The sequence below is a fragment of the Pseudorca crassidens genome, chromosome 19 (genome assembly GCF_039906515.1).
Source record: "Pseudorca crassidens isolate mPseCra1 chromosome 19, mPseCra1.hap1, whole genome shotgun sequence".
Taxonomy (NCBI): domain Eukaryota; kingdom Metazoa; phylum Chordata; class Mammalia; order Artiodactyla; family Delphinidae; genus Pseudorca; species Pseudorca crassidens.
Genome location: NC_090314.1, coordinates 43,714,745 through 43,730,195, shown reverse-complemented (window position 1 = coordinate 43,730,195; position 15,451 = coordinate 43,714,745). Strand labels below are relative to the sequence as shown.

The 15,451-nt window shown below is 37.9% G+C and overlaps 2 protein-coding genes across 3 annotated transcripts in view; one reads left to right on the top strand and one right to left on the bottom strand.

Annotated features, from left to right (window-relative positions):
* Positions 1–625: 625 nt before the first annotated feature.
* ZPBP2 (zona pellucida binding protein 2) lies at positions 626–8,377 on the bottom strand. Of its 2 annotated transcripts, XM_067717597.1 has the most exons (8): positions 8,133–8,377; positions 7,936–8,001; positions 6,571–6,696; positions 5,754–5,915; positions 4,871–5,089; positions 4,223–4,305; positions 2,831–3,011; positions 626–1,790 (listed from the first exon to the last, which is right to left on the bottom strand). In XM_067717597.1, the coding sequence occupies exons 1-8, from the start codon at positions 8,179–8,181 to the stop codon at positions 1,696–1,698; spliced, it is 981 nt and encodes a 326-aa protein (XP_067573698.1). In that variant the 5' UTR covers positions 8,182–8,377; the 3' UTR covers positions 626–1,695. The 2 variants fall into 2 exon arrangements, with proteins under 2 accessions (XP_067573698.1, XP_067573699.1); XM_067717598.1 differs by lacking the exons at positions 4,223–4,305; positions 4,871–5,089 and having other exon boundaries at positions 1,656–1,790.
* Positions 8,378–12,208: 3,831 nt separating this feature from the next.
* Positions 12,209–15,451, top strand: part of IKZF3 (IKAROS family zinc finger 3) — an 88,828-nt gene continuing 85,585 nt past the window's right edge. Inside the window, exon 1 of the mRNA XM_067714569.1 lies at positions 12,209–12,300. Coding sequence (XP_067570670.1) covers positions 12,294–12,300 — 7 coding nt within the window. The 5' untranslated portion in view covers positions 12,209–12,293. The remainder of the gene's footprint in view (positions 12,301–15,451) is intronic.

Here is a 15,451-nt window from a genome sequence, read left to right as displayed (position 1 = left end):
ATGACCTTGGGCTTGGTAATGAGTTTTTAGGTATGACACCAAAAGCATGATCCATGGGAAAAAAATTGGTAAATTGAATTTTACTAAAATTAAAAACTTCTGCTTAGTGAAAGACACTGTGAGAAGAATGAGGAGACAAGCCACAAAATGGGGGAAAATATTTGCAAAACACATATCCGATAAAGAACTTGTATCTAAAATATACAAAGAACTCTTAGAACTCAACAATAAGAATGACTAATCCAATAAAAAAAAATGGAGAAAGATCTGAACAGTAGATATACACATGACAAATAACATATGAAAAGATGCTCAGACCAGATGTCATTAGGGGATTTAAAACTAAAATGACAATGAAATATCACTATATACCTGTTAGAACGGCCAAAATCAAAAACACTGAAAATACCAAAAGCTGGTGAGGATGAGGAACAACAAGAAACACATCCATTGCTGGTGGAAATATAAAATGGGAGACCAACTGGGGACACGGTTTGGCAATTTCTTACAAAACTAAACATAATTTTACTATACAATCCAGCAGACATGCTCCTTCGTATTTACGCAATTGATTTGAAAACTTAGGCCCATACAAAAACCTGTACACAAATATTTATAGCAACTTTATTCATAATCACCAAAAACTGGAAGCAACCAAGATGTCCTTTACACACCCATATGATGGAATATTAGTCAGCAATAAAAAAGATCTATTAAGTCACAAAAAGACATGGAGGAACCTTAAATGAATATTGGTAAGTGAAAGAAGCCAGTCTGGAAAGTCTACATACTGTACAATTCCAAGTTTATGACACTTTGGAAAAGGCAAAACTATAGAGGCAGTAAAAAGATTACTGGTTGTCAATGGCTCTGGGGTAAGGGAGAGAGATGAATAGGTGAAGCATAGGGCATTTTAAGGGTGGTGAAACTATTCTGTATGAAACTTTAAGGGTGGACACATGTCATTATGCAGTTGTCAAAACCCATAGAACTGCAGAACACAAAGAATGAACCTTAATATAAACTATGAACTATAGTTGATAATAATGTATCAACATTGGTTCATTAATTGTAACAAATGCATCACACTAATGCAAGATGTTAATAATAGGGGAAACTGGGGAGGGATGAGGGTGTGGGCTGGAGTGGGTATATGGAATTCTGTATAATATCTGCTCAATTATTCTGTAAACCTAAAACTATACTAATATATTCTATTATTCTAAAAACAAACTGAAAGCAAAGACACCAAAAGAAATAACTTTTTTGGTTCTAATTATAAAGGTAATATATATGCCTTTATATAAGAGTGATATCAAACAAAATAATACATGGAAAGTACAACGTTTTTATTATATTATACTTTGCTACTTTTCTTTACTTTAATATAGTCTTAGGAACATAGAAACAGATTGTAAACAACAAAACATATTTCAATAAAACTCATCCACTCATACTTACACTTTCCTTTGCACACTGGAGATATTAAATGCCTTCTTAGAAATGCCATGTCAACTATCTTTTTAGGGTTTCTAAAAGGTATGTTTTCCAATGTTTTGGTCGTACTGATCTTACTTACTGGAACTATCTATGACACTCTGGGATGTGAACAAATCATCTTATGTTCGCCACCTCCACAAGCAAGTAACAATGCTTTCACCTCTAGTCTTCACGTTGCAGTTTTTGTTTGAAGTTTTATGGGCAAGATATAGCTCCGTAGATTTGGATAGAAACGCAGGTCTGACACGTAACATCAACATCAGGACTAAAAGTCTCAGGACCACAAACCACTGCAGAGGAAAACACAATGGAGTAGATTATTATAATTTCAGTTAGAGGTATCTTATACCAATAATACAAATTGCCATTAATGTCACACCATTGACATTCTATATCTATGTTATACTATGAGTAATGTTCAGCCAGTTAAGGTGTGGAAGATTATTATGAGGTTTTTTTCTTGGCTGCACTGAGTATGTTGCAGGATCTTAGTTCCCTAACCAGGGATTGAACCCGGGATTTCACGGAAGTGAAAGTGCAGAGTCCTAACCACAGGACCGCCAGGGAACTCCCCATTTATAAGTTTTAAACATTGTTATCTGATCATCTTAAAGACAGAAAAGAGTTAGAATCTTATCTTTTTCCTTTAGCATCAGCATTTTACAGTATCTTCTGCATTGCTTCATTTATGAGTTCCTATTTCTTGTTTTCTAGTTCCTATTTACAATTTCTAGGCAGGACCATTTTGTTTTCTTTCATAGTATAGTAGCTTAAGTCAAAGGGCTTCCTTGGTGGTGCAGTGGTTAAGAATCCACCTGCCAATACAGGGGACACGGGTTCGAGCCCTGGTCTGGGAAGATCCCACATGCTGCGGAGCAACTAAGTCCGTGCACCACAACTACTGAGCCCGCGCTCTAGAGCCCGCGAGCCACAACTACTGAGCCTGTGCACCACAACTACTGAAGCCCACGCCTAGAGCCCATGCTCCACAACAAGAGAAGCCACTGCAATGAGAAGTCCGCGCACCGCAACAAAGAGTAGCCCCCACTCACCACAACTAGAGAAAGCCTGCACGCAGCAACGAAGACCCAACGCAGCCAAAAAAAAAAAAAAAACTACAGAAATATTTTGTAATACAAAAGATTACATTAGCAGAATTCATATACATGAAGATAATTATATTTAGAAATTTGGGCTTTGAATTTTTACTTCCCTTTAACTAAACATATTTTTTTGGTAAAGAGAACCACTATAAATATTCAACTGAATTATGCTAAGTGAATTCTGACTATATAACCTAAATAATTAGATATTTATATTTTATAATTACCACAACAGGTAGCACAATTGCTGTGGAGACCTTCATTTTTTCCAAAGCCTGGACGACAGCTATCTATGCGTACTATCTGAAAACTGTGGTCCACAAAATGCATAGCTGGTAGAGTTTTATTAAAATCATGGTTGAAAATATATGCTTGGCTCCGGAAAAATTCTTCTATTCGATTTCTTGCCTAAGATTTAAAAACACCAGAGAGAAGTACAATTACTAAACTATGAACCAAATTTCTCCTCCTGTATCAGAGGCAATGAAACGTAATACAAACATGCCATTGCTTTACACAACAGATGAATTCCCGAAAAGTTGCATGTTAATACTAAAATTAGTTTAGCCTTGACCTTATCAATTATGGTCAATTTTTATGCACAACATTTAAGAAAAACTAAATTGAGGTTAAAAAGCACTTGTTTTGAATTATTTGCATCATGTCTATTCTATATGTAGATAACCGGGAGTTCATTATTTCTAATTCCAAAAAGCCAAGCAAGGGGCTTCCCTGGTGGCGCAGTGCTTAAGAATCCACCTGCCAATGCAGGGGACACGGGTTCGAGCCCTGGTCTGGGAAGATCCCACATGCCGCGGAGCAACTAAGCCCGTGTGCCACGTCTACTGAGCCTGTGCTCTAGAGCCCGCGTGCCCCAACTACTGAAGCCCACGCACCTAGAGCCTGTGCTCCGCAGCAAGAGAAGCCACCGCAATGCTAAGCCCGCACACTGCAACAAAGAGTAGCCCCCACTCATTGCAACTAAAGAAAGACCACGCGCAGCAATTAGGACCCAACACAACCAAAAATAAATAAATAAATAAATAAAATTAAAAAAAAAAAAAGCCAAGCAAAATGGAAACCAAAACTTTTCTCTAATCAGCATTACAGACTAATGGTGTAAATTTTGTTTTATTTTTTGAGCATGGGGCTTAAATAATTAATAATAACCCATAAACCATGCAAAATATTAAGGGTATGCGCTCAGGGATATAGAGGAGGAGAGTGAAGGGAGTTTTTAGACTATGTCCTTAGCCTCTAAGGAGGCAGAGGAGAGAGCAACTATTTTGATCAGTACAGATACAATTTTGGAAGAACCACTGTTTTAACCTAGGTTGACATGATTGTAAGGTTGTTCTTCAAGCTGCTGCTTAGTTACATTTGGAGAACAAAGAACAGTGATCCATCCTTCTGTCATAGGAAAAATACGTAATATTAACCTGGGGAGCTATATAACATTCCAGATGTACTCTTCCACAACAAAACATTTTTAAATAGCCAAGATCGCAACAATCTCAGTTTATAAAACTGAAACCAAAAATCAATAATACTTCAAATTTCAGTTTTTAAATAGCTTTGTATACTATTCAAATACTTTCCCCTTACACTGAAATTCTCACCTGGAGGATATTATGGTTAGTGTTATCTTGACAGTCAACAGACTCATTGCATTTACCTTTCCACCCTGGTGCAAAAGGATTAACTGGAGGGGGAAAAATAACATTTTCACAGAAAGATTCCAAAAAGTTCCAAACATTCCAATAAAGCTCCAAATGCTGAATTCAGTATGCATGTGTGCATGTGTTTAATCTATGTAATTCTAGTAATAAAGTAAAGGTGCACAATTTGAATGATTTATACATTATGATTTCACTCCATCTGGGGGCTAATGGAGGTAACTACAAGGCTTTAAAATGAATAGTAATAATTCTGGGTTGGTTTGGTTTGGTTTCTCCCTTTTGTTAAGTTCTCAAAAATACAATTTAAAATTCTATAAGAAGTTATAAGTTAAATATTAGCTGCATAGTTAAAGCCCATATTTATAAAATGATATTAAGTTCTAAAAGACAGGCAACAATATATCATAGTTGAAGGCAAATAATGTGTTAATTTTTAAAACCACAACCAGGTTAAGACCAACAACATACTTTAGTGCTTAATGAACATTTAAGGCCTACTATTTATAAGCTTTCTATAATAATATGGCAATTAATTTTGTAATTAAGATTAAACACATAAAATTAAAGAAATATTAAAACTTTTTTTACCTTGAAAGGCTATAAATAGCTCAGGAATGAGGCCATGTTTTGGGACTTTAACAAAATGGCATTTATATGATGGTTGTATGATATGGCATGACAAATCAGCGATTAAATTATGCAAGATTTTCTTCAGCAGTCTAAAAAGCAGATCATTATACTTTCCTACACAAGATTTTGTGGTAAAACGTACAGCCATCTGATATGAATAGTCAGGTTCCCGGTAGGCTTTAAAAAAGATGAGAATAAAACAATTGTGCCTAGCATTAATTTCCAAATAACATGTAATAGTTAATCCCATCAATCTTGCAAACCAGCACAGAAACTTAATTTATCTAATAAAATGGGGTTTTTTTGGGTATTTTATTTTTTCTAATAAAATGTTTTAACAGTTTGTCCTCACAAAAACATATAAAACGAATAACTTTAATGAAAAAGGTTATTTTCATCTGATATATTACCCACTCAGTACAAGAGATTGTATGGTTTCTGTGGGCTGGCTATATATGTAAGTTAAAAGTATCAAGAAAAAAATAAGATTTTGATGGTGAGGGTCTTAATTTACAGAAGTGTTGCTGTCAGCACAGTCCAGTGAAAAGGATCATTAATTTGCTTTTATGGAATTAAACATCAGTTTTTAAATTACCTGGCAAAGTTGTGATAATGTAGATTGTGCCTGCATACCTAGAGTGGGAAGTGGGAGGCTGAAAAAGGATTATTTAGGACACACTATTTTGATGTCAGTTTAAGAGTTTGCCTAGTCAAATACACCCAAAATACTCTATAAGTCATAATGATTATATATAAGACTCATTTTCACTAAATGAAGAAACCATATACTTAATTCTGATCCATATTAAATGTTTAAGTTAAAATGTGCCTATATTCTTACCAAAGATCATAAAGTCATATCTCTGCTTTACTACCTTTTCTTCTTGGGTTTCTGCTTTGACAGTCTTATAAGAAAGAGTGCATGTGTAAAGTCCAGACAAAGGCTCCAGAAAGTCTTTCACCATCAGCTTTCCTGTTTTGGTTATATTTATTTTATTATTTCCTAAACAGAAAGAGTAAATTGCTTGGTATTTAACATGTAACAGTTCAAACCTTATTTAGTAAACTTGGGGTTACAAATAAATATAAAAATTTAAAAATTAATGGACTATTTTAACTTCAAGAATTCAACAAAATCGTAACTCTGTCATATTACTCAATGGAAAACCACATGAGATAAGTACACTTTTGAAATATATTTTGGTTTTCTTTAATTCATTTCTTGGTATCTAATTTCAATTGATTTATGCCAGTAATTCTGTGAGATCACACTGCCTTATAGTTCTATGCAATTTCTTCACATAAGACAGAAATTAACAATGCTCATATTATAAGACACCCTCCTAACATCGTGAAAAATTACATTATTAGTTACCTCATCTCCTATCACAGGTGCTGCAAGGATAAATTTTAGGTTTTATAAGAACTTCTGAACTAATACAGCTTTGGGAAGTAAGGTACAAAAATTACTGCTTCAGTTTTTGCCTAAGGAGAAAATAAGGCACAGACCAAGATATAATATGATTGTCTAAATATGGAGTAAGTGAATCTGTAGTTAAAATTAAATTTCAATTTGTTCATTCCAATAAATGACAGTGCTTTTCTTAAAAAATGTTCGCATCATTAAGAAAAGAAGATATTAAAATCGAATAACTTACCTGTTAATGGCTTTTCATTAGGCCCAACCCATAAGTAGGTGGGGTCCACTGTTTCTTTTTCAGCGCGTTTCAAATCCATACAGACAAGGATTGGGCTATTGTGATGTAATTTTACATATAATTTCACTGTGACAAAAATAAAACAATATATAACTACATTATATAGCAAAATTAAATTAAGAAACACACTTCCTACCATTTTTTCCCAAAGTTACTTTGATTAGTTCTTTTTGGATTTCACTATTTTAAAAATGAGCATATCATTATAACATTTGGAATGCTAAAGTCCGTTCTGCTTCTCATAGATCTTAAAACTCTAGACTGCTACAGAGTCAATATTTTTTTTTCTGTGATATTATAGTGTTGTTTATAAAAATGTACATAATACATTTTATTTTTTTTAATATTTATTTATCTATTTATTTATTTATTTTGGCTGTGCCACGTCTTAGTTGCTAAAATGTACATAATACATCTTGATGTACGGATTCAGAACTAACCAGAATAAAAAAAATTTGAAGGGTTAGTGGAATCAAATTAAAGATCAGAAAAGGATCTTTTGGTTGCAAAACTATTTTAAAGATGATCATTGTCATCCGCAAGGCAAACATGATATTTAACTATAAATTTCCTCTGTTAGGAACAATAATTAAATGGGACAGACAAAGAAGATTTTCTGCAATACCTATTCTGTTTCGGATTTGATGGAAGCAGCAACAATGTGCTTGGAACCAATACAGTCCCACAAGATATTAATTTTAAAGCCTACTGAATGCCAGGCTCTGAACATATAAAGAAGACAGTGTCCTACAATTTGGTGGTGGCAGGGAAGGGGAGGGCCGCCAAACACGGAGAGATTCCAAAGCAGACCAATGCTATGAACCGGCCCAAAGTTATCTAAAATTAGCCTTGTGACTAATTTTCCTTGGCGAGTGTGAGAAAGTTTCATCACAGTGACAAATGACATTTGAGCTGAGCCGTAAAGGATATGTAGGAGTTCTAGTTAACAAGGGAAGGGATAAGGGCATTCCAAACAGAGGGACTTCCAGCCCCGGAAATCACTCCTCTGAGGGGGCCTCGCATGTTGCAAAGCAGCGGGGACACCTGGAAGTGAGGTGGCATCAGAGAAAGAGATCTGAATGGAGTCTTAGCTCCTACCGAGCTATGCAGCTTTAGGTAAGGTGATTCAACTGAGGCGTAGTGGCGTCGCTCTAAGGATGAAACGATGCAACAACCTTCGGGAAGTGCAGAGCACACAGTATACGTTCAATAAATGTTCCGTTTCCCTCCTCGGGAAGAACCTTAGCAGAGCCACGGAACCCCGGCTCTTCGGGCAGACTCTGCGGGTGAAAAGGTTCTTATTACCTGGGTGTCCCGGGTTGCCATAAATGAAGCCTTTCTCAGTGCGCTCGGAATTACGCTGCCATCCAACTGCGGAGGAAAGAAACCACTGACTTTTTACGTAGAAGAGAAGCCAGGGCTCAGAGTGGGGCGGGGCGGGGCGGAGGAGGCAGGACGGAGAAGATGGGAGAGGCCAGGGGACCTGGCGGGAGGATCCCCACCTCTTGTGAGGTACCAGAGCACCGCGGAGAGCAGGACCCACGCTCGCATCACGGCTCAGGGGCTAGCGTCGTGGGAGGGTTAGGCGTCGAGGATCGGGCTCCTTCCTACCTCAGCCCCAGCGCAACGCCTCCCCATCTCTCCTCCACCGAGAGGAGCAAACCGACGGGGGTCGACTCCCCTAACTGTCCGACGCTACAGCGGGAGCGGACGCGCAGGAGAACGCTCGCGTGAACCGGGGCCTCGCGCGCGTGGGCCGAGCTGGGCGCCTGGGCGGGGCTGGGGGCGGGGCGCGGGCAGAGGGCAAGGCCTTGGGCAGGTGCGCGGGAAGCGAGCGCCCCGCCCCCTCGCGCGCACGCGGCTGCCGTCGTGCGGATGGTTCTGATGCTTCGCGCCTCGAGTCTGGCGCCGTTCCCCCGCGCTGTCGGTGGCTCGGTTTTCTCTGAGCAGTCCCTGAGAGAAGAAAAGAGTAGAAGAAGAAAGAACGTAAGGCTTCGCGTTTCGGTCACTTCCTTAGTCTAGGGGCTGAAGAGATCGACGAGAGGAACATGGTGGTCCCAGTGGGATAGGGCAGGTAGGAATGCGATTACATGAGGACCTGAGGAGGGAGAAGCTTGTGAAAATTTACACTTCACAGGAAGCAGAGAGCCCCACGTGGTAATTTCCTATGCCTTTCTTCTCATGAACTGTCTGAAACTGTGTGCACAATCTTTTTCAAACTCTTAACACCCAATTTTTACCCAACTGTGTTCTACCCATAAAATGAAGAACCGCTAGTGCACCAATAAGGTGTCTCCAGGCCTTCACACTCTAGAGGAACGTTTAATCTTCATCTTCAACTTCGAGTATCACACGGCATTGAGAGACCCCACTTGCAAATGTGTCCAGGGTTGTGAAGTAAGACTGTTTTAAAGAAAGGGCCCAATTGAAAGGCGAGATCCCCAAATGCTTTTCCTGAGGGGAGGGTTGCTAAGTCAAGATGAGCGAGCTCCGAAGGGGACCATGCCAGCGTCTTTGATGGTTCCTTCTTGGCTACTAATTTGATGGCCTGGAATGCCCTGTGTGTTGTCTGTTTCTTAGCAGCGGGACACCCTCAGTTGTGGTTTTGAGTAGGCTGGTGGGTAGAGAGCCCAAAGTTCAGACAGGGTGCAGAATGATTATTTGGGGTGAGATCAAGAGTTTTCAGTTTTATTTCCTTTGAGCCGAGTCAGTAGTTGGGCTATCTCAGATGGTCTGGGAGCAACCTTTGTCAGTGATTTCAGTTTTAGTCACTGTTAATTTTACCTACATAGCATAAGCCATGAAATGTGATTCGGTGAGTCAGATCCACCCATGTCAGTTACCGTGTCTAGATTCATGGTTTAGTCTCAACTGTACCCTTCTTAAAGTGATGATAATGAAGACAAATTTAGGCATCATCTCTGATTCCCTGGAAGTTTATCATTTCAGTTTTAGTCAAAGTACATTATAAATCCACAGTGTTTTATTACCTTCCCAGTTATAGGTAATTGATCCTTGTAAACGCTGTGTGATCAACTTTGAATACTATGCGAAGACACCTAACCAAGTGAGTAGTAGTTACTTGTTCAAAGTGTCCATCCACTCTTTTAGAATAGTTTTAGATTTAAGGAAAACTGTGAAGATAGTACAAAGAGTTCTCACGTACACCCACCTATTTCCTTGCTATTAACATCTTACATTAGTTATTGTACATTTCTCACAGTTAATGAACCTATACTGATACCTTACTAAATAAAGTCCATACTTGATTCAGATTTCCTTAGTTTTTACCTAATGGCCTTTTCCTGCTCCAGGATCCCAGTCAGGATCCCACATTACATTTAGTCATCAAGTCTCCTTAGGTTCCTCTTGGCTGTGACAGTTCCTCAGACATTTCTTAGTTTTGATGACCTTGACCGTTAATTACAGTTTTTATGACATTGACCTGACCTTAACTGGTCAGACACTTTGCAGAATGCCTGTCTATTGGACTTTTTCTGCTTTTCTTTTTTCATTATTAGACTGGGGCTACAGGTTTATGGGTGGAAAACTACAGAGGTGAAGTACCATACTCACCACACTGTATCAAGGTACAAACTATCAGCATTGCCTTATATCATTGTGGATGTTACCTTGATCACCTGGCTGAGGTAGTGTTTGTCTGGTCTCTGTAATATAAAGTTACTCTCCTCCCTCTCCCTTTTCATACTGTACTCTTTGGAAGGATGTCACTGTGTGAATCCCACTTTTTTTAATCTTTTTTTTTTGGCCACGCCACGTGACTTGCAGGATTTCATTTCCCTGACCAGGGATTGAATCCGGGCCACAGCAGTGAAAGCCCAGAATCCTAACCACTAGGCCACCAGGGAACTCCCAGACGCGAATCCCACACTTGAGGAGTGGGGATTTATGCTCCACCTCCTTGAGGGCAAAATAGCTGCATAAATTATTTTACCTGTTTACGTTTTATCTATCCCGTTAAGTGTCATTCTCTTGAGTCTGAAATACTCACTACTGAACTAATTATTTACCAAGTAGTAACACATTCCATTGCTAAGCATAAAGAACATTGTAATGGAAGCTAAACGTTTTCTAAAACTCTTTAATAACCAAATAACTATTCATCCTTACACCATCCCTGTGAAAATTTACAGTTCCTCTTCTGCTACTTTTGATGTGCTATTTTTGCTTTTAGAAACTAACAAACAACAAATTTCCCCTTTCAATACTAAAATTAGACCTAGTGTTTAGAGTATTTCTCTGAAATTGATATTATCCTGTAGAACTCCAACCCATACAAGCTATAGAGATGCTATCGTAGTGCCATGATCTTAAAACAAAGCCAATACAAGTTATTAACTCATTTAAAAATTATATACCTATATCTATATCTATACATATCTCCTATACCAAGGCATATTTAAAATAAACTAAAATTCATAAAATTACAACATGCGTTCTTTAACTGGTAAGTGTGGGTTTATTCTGATGTGGCCTGCTGATGCACAAACTCCCAACCTTAAGTCTCCAGTGTATTTATATATATCAACAACGTAAGTTTCTAACAAGGGTGAAAGTGGTCTTTCTGAGGATCATTTACATGTTGTCCAGTTCAGCACACTGTGTAACTTTGAGGACTCACCTGAACAATGTCCCTTCAACCTCAGTGTGAAGAAAAATTCTGTTTTTGAAAAAAATTATGTGGTCACTTCCCCTTTCCTCTCCCTATAGTCAAGTGCGTGCTTGACCTCTATAAAGTGGGAAGGATGTTGGGAAAAGATGTTGACTCTGTGTACTAACATCTTTGAGTTAATTTTACTCTTATTGTGTCTCCCCAACCCCAACCCCTTAGCACTGATACATTATATACGTAGTTTTGTAAGCTGTTTCAGATCCTATTTGGAGGAGGGCAAGGTAGCAGAAAATAAACACACATAAATAGAGTGTGTAGTATTTTGTGAGTGGTGGCAAATAAACCAAGCAGTTCCCAGAAGGGAAAACAAAGTGAGAGAATTGCTTCCAAAAATGAAAACGTTGAGCTGATGAAAGTGCCAAAATACTCTGGAACTGTCTCAGAAGTTTCTGAAAACTTGGACCAAGAACTTTTATTATGTGAAATGAAAAACTGAAGAAGTAAAACATAATACATCGAATGAAGTGAATTCTCATCGATGGCACTCATGGCTGTCATCCCTGAATCTAGACCCAAAGTTCCAGATTTTGCTCAATTTAAGACAAACCTCTTTTAACTTATACTTGAAAGGAATCAATCCAGATCCTCCCTCCCGCCATGTGATATTACTCTCCCATGCATTATCCTTCCAAAATAGACATTCTGAGACAATTTACAGTCGCACCGTTTCCATCCTATCGGGGTTCTTGGCTTTGACATTCAAAAGGAGGCTGGAGGCGCGGTAGGTACCTCCGGCGCTCCGCGGTGAGCGTCCTTTAAAGCCGCCGCCAGCCAGCGCCGCTGTAACCCCGCGCACCGGCCGGTGGCCGGCTCCTGTCCCTTTCAATCTGCGCCGAAGCGGCGGCCGGATCCCGGGGACTCCCCGCGCTGGGAATCTCCCGCCAGCTGCGCGCTGCGTCCCGGCGACTGCAGGAGCACGTGGAGAGGCCGGGTAGCCAGACCGGCAGCTCCAGCCCAGCCCCGCGGCGAGATGGAAGGTGAGCCTCCAGCCTGCTTCTTTTCTAAAGGGTCTTTAAAATGCTCTACCGGTGCACGCAGCAGAGAGACTTTCTTCTGAATCTCGGTTTTGCTTCTATTTATTTCTTTTGTCAAAAGTAAATATGAGGCATTTCGGAGGGCAAAGCGTGTCGGTTCTCATACATCTCTCATTTGCTCCCCTTCCCCCCACGCCCCAGCTTTGGACAGTGATAAGTTCTCCACAATTTTATTTCTTAGGGGTTGTCAGGGGTCAACTCTAAGTCTGCAGAGGAAGAGTACTTATGGGGTGTCCCTGAAATGGCAGCAAACCTGAGTTGGAAAAACTAATCCTTTTGCATGATTTTTTCGTCCATGGTTTCACTGTCTATTGGAACTAGGCTAACCTGAGTAACTTCTTTAGAATGAAAGGTGACTTTTTTCTTCTAAGGGTAAAGGCTGTCATATGGGAAGGTAAATTTTAGTGTTGGCGCTTGTGGTTCCCTTGGAACTCGATCTTCTAATGATAACTTCTTTACTCAAAGCAAAAATCAGGCTGACATTGTTTCATTTGAATTAATTTTGAAAGTCATAAAACTATCCTCGCTTCTTAAAAATTATTCACTATGTACCTCCTTGGGCTAATTAAAATTTCACACTACTATTGTAAACTTTCCAGTGGTCTTTTCAACAAGTGTTTCTAAAACCTTGAAAATGGCAGACGCATCTCAAGTTGGGGGGAGGTGGTGACAGAAAATCAGAATTTGTGAGAAATGTATTCATTCTATTAATAAATGAGATACTGACACGTGATTAAAATGTTAACTTGATAAATATTACAAATAGCATGGACATTTTCTTCATAATAATCGAAGGCTCTCTTATTGCCAATGAACCTTGATCTTTGGCGGCTTTAGGTCTAGGATGTATGAAGTTATTAAAACTTGACTGAATACTTTAGTACATGAGATAAATTTTGTTTCACAGTATAACTGAGTGCAATACTGTGGTCTTAAATCCTCAATTTGCACATGGGTATGTTTATAATTTTTTAAAACTGGCTTGGCCCTTATGTACATTTTTTTTCCCTCTAAGTAGAATGCCAAATGATAAGTCAATGAACAGTATGTATGTAGAAAATTTTAAATGACCATTATTGAATAATACTTCGTGTTTTCTCTTATGCAAAACTCTCTCTGTTTTAAGTTTTTAAAAATTATCAAGGTTTAAAAATAACTCTGAAAAATTTGCACTTTGACTATTTGAAAAATGGTTTATGATGTGTAATTTTTAACCTGTAAAGATTTCATTGGCCAGAACAGGAAAAAAATTAGGTTGCTGTACAGTATGAAAAAATAATTTAAAAAATTCTCATGCTTTAATTATTACCAATGAATTGCTGAATTTGTTTTTGTGAAGTTATAGATCAATACTTTAACACTATTTTTTCCTAGTCTTAATCATTTCACTTCTCAAGAATAACATACAGAATACTGTAAGACAGTGGAAACTGGAATGTTTCTCTGTAAATGTTAAGACTTCCGAATTCATTTATTTAATGTGAAATAAAGAAATTATTAACTAAATAGCATAATTTAAGATATTAAAGCCCTAACAAAGGCTTTTAGATAAGTCTGAATAAGAAGGGAGTGAAAACTTGTGTAGAATTTGATTTGAAACGAACAGACTATAAATGGAAAGTAGAATATAGAATTGGATCAGTGATAAGTTGTGAGTTTAGATGAGGAGATTATATTAATAGGTCCATACAGATAGATGTTATATGGTATGCTTAATGCAAAAACTTCAACACAAATCAAAAAATAAAATTAACAAAAAGGTTAGTGATGTGAATTTGGCTATTCTAACATCAGGTCCTTGAGGACCAGAGTATTTGATGTAGCAAAATATCTGGTTCATTATAGCCACCCAAGATTGGCTAATCTGGCTCATGTATTTGATACTTAAATAAAGTACTTTCATATTATCTTGATATTTTGGTCTTAATCTAGAATTTGACCTATAGTGTATACCTCTCATTTCTTGGCAATATAAGCAAGTAGAGCACTTTATGGAATACTTTTATTTTCTGCCTAATTTGGGGGTCAAATTAATATGCTATAGTTTATTGTGAAATGTGAGGCTATATAGTCAGTCATTCCTTCAGCATATAAAATCTTTTTTAAAAATTCATTCATTTTTTCATTCATTACCAGACATTTATTGAGAGCTTCTATGTGTGAAGATGTCAGATGAAATAAGCTTTTGAAATAGAAAGCTTGTCATGTAAAAATGAAAAGACAATGCATATAATAAATCAAAAACTATAATTTTTTTCTTTTCTCACAATTTGTGATCCTAAATATTTTCTATCCAGAGATTCTTTATGTTACTAAATTTTGTTATTTGTGCTGTAATAATATCCCTTCTGTCTGATATGGTTGAGAAATGGGTGGTTCACAAATAATGAATTTTACAGGTATTGGCATATTTCTCATTTAATATGTGACCTTTTATTTCAACAATATTGGATAGAAATCTTTCTAAGAGTATTTATTACACAGCCCCCTGCTTTGTAAACAAGGTCCACAAGAGAAAACTTTATCTTGGTGACCCAGGCTCACTATTTTGACCATCAGGTAATGTATTGTTCTATAGTATTTTCTCACGGGGTTTTGAACTGTGTAGAGCCGAATGCCCCTACACTAAATATTCCCAGGTTATTGTGTAACTTTTGTTTCCTTCTTGATGTCAGCTTCTCACCACATGACTTTCGTGGTAGCCATTTTTCATTTCTGGGTTTCTTTCTACGCTCTGGATGGTTGGGGTTTACAGAGATATAGCCTCCAGATGGTAGAGTTTACTAGCCCTGTATTATGAACATGTGAACGTTGAAATGGTAAAATTCAAAGGAACAAAAGCCCCAGAAAGGCCATGGGGTCCACGTAGAACATAATTTTAGAAAATTCCCATTTGTGCTTCCTATAATCCAATATGCTGTTTCACACTTCCATGTCTTTGCTAAAAATTTCACCCCATTCTTTACCTAGTTATGCCTACTCATCTTTCGAGACTCTTCTGAGCCATTATCACTGTGAAGGACTTCCTTCTCATGACTTTCCCTGGTGGTCATTTTTTTGAAAAGTGGTCACCACTTCTTCTGGTGGTCATTCG

Coding starts and splice junctions, on each gene's coding strand:
- ZPBP2 (XM_067717597.1), bottom strand. CDS start 8,181: ATGCGAGCGTGGGTCCTGCTCTCCGCGGTGCTCTGGTACCTCACAAGA. Junction 4,306..4,870: donor GCTATTTATAGCCTTTCAAG/GTAAAAAAAGTT, acceptor TTCCCCCTCCAG/TTAATCCTTTTGCACCAGGG. Junction 1,791..2,830: donor CAATTGTGCTACCTGTTGTG/GTAATTATAAAA, acceptor TTTCCTCTGCAG/TGGTTTGTGGTCCTGAGACT.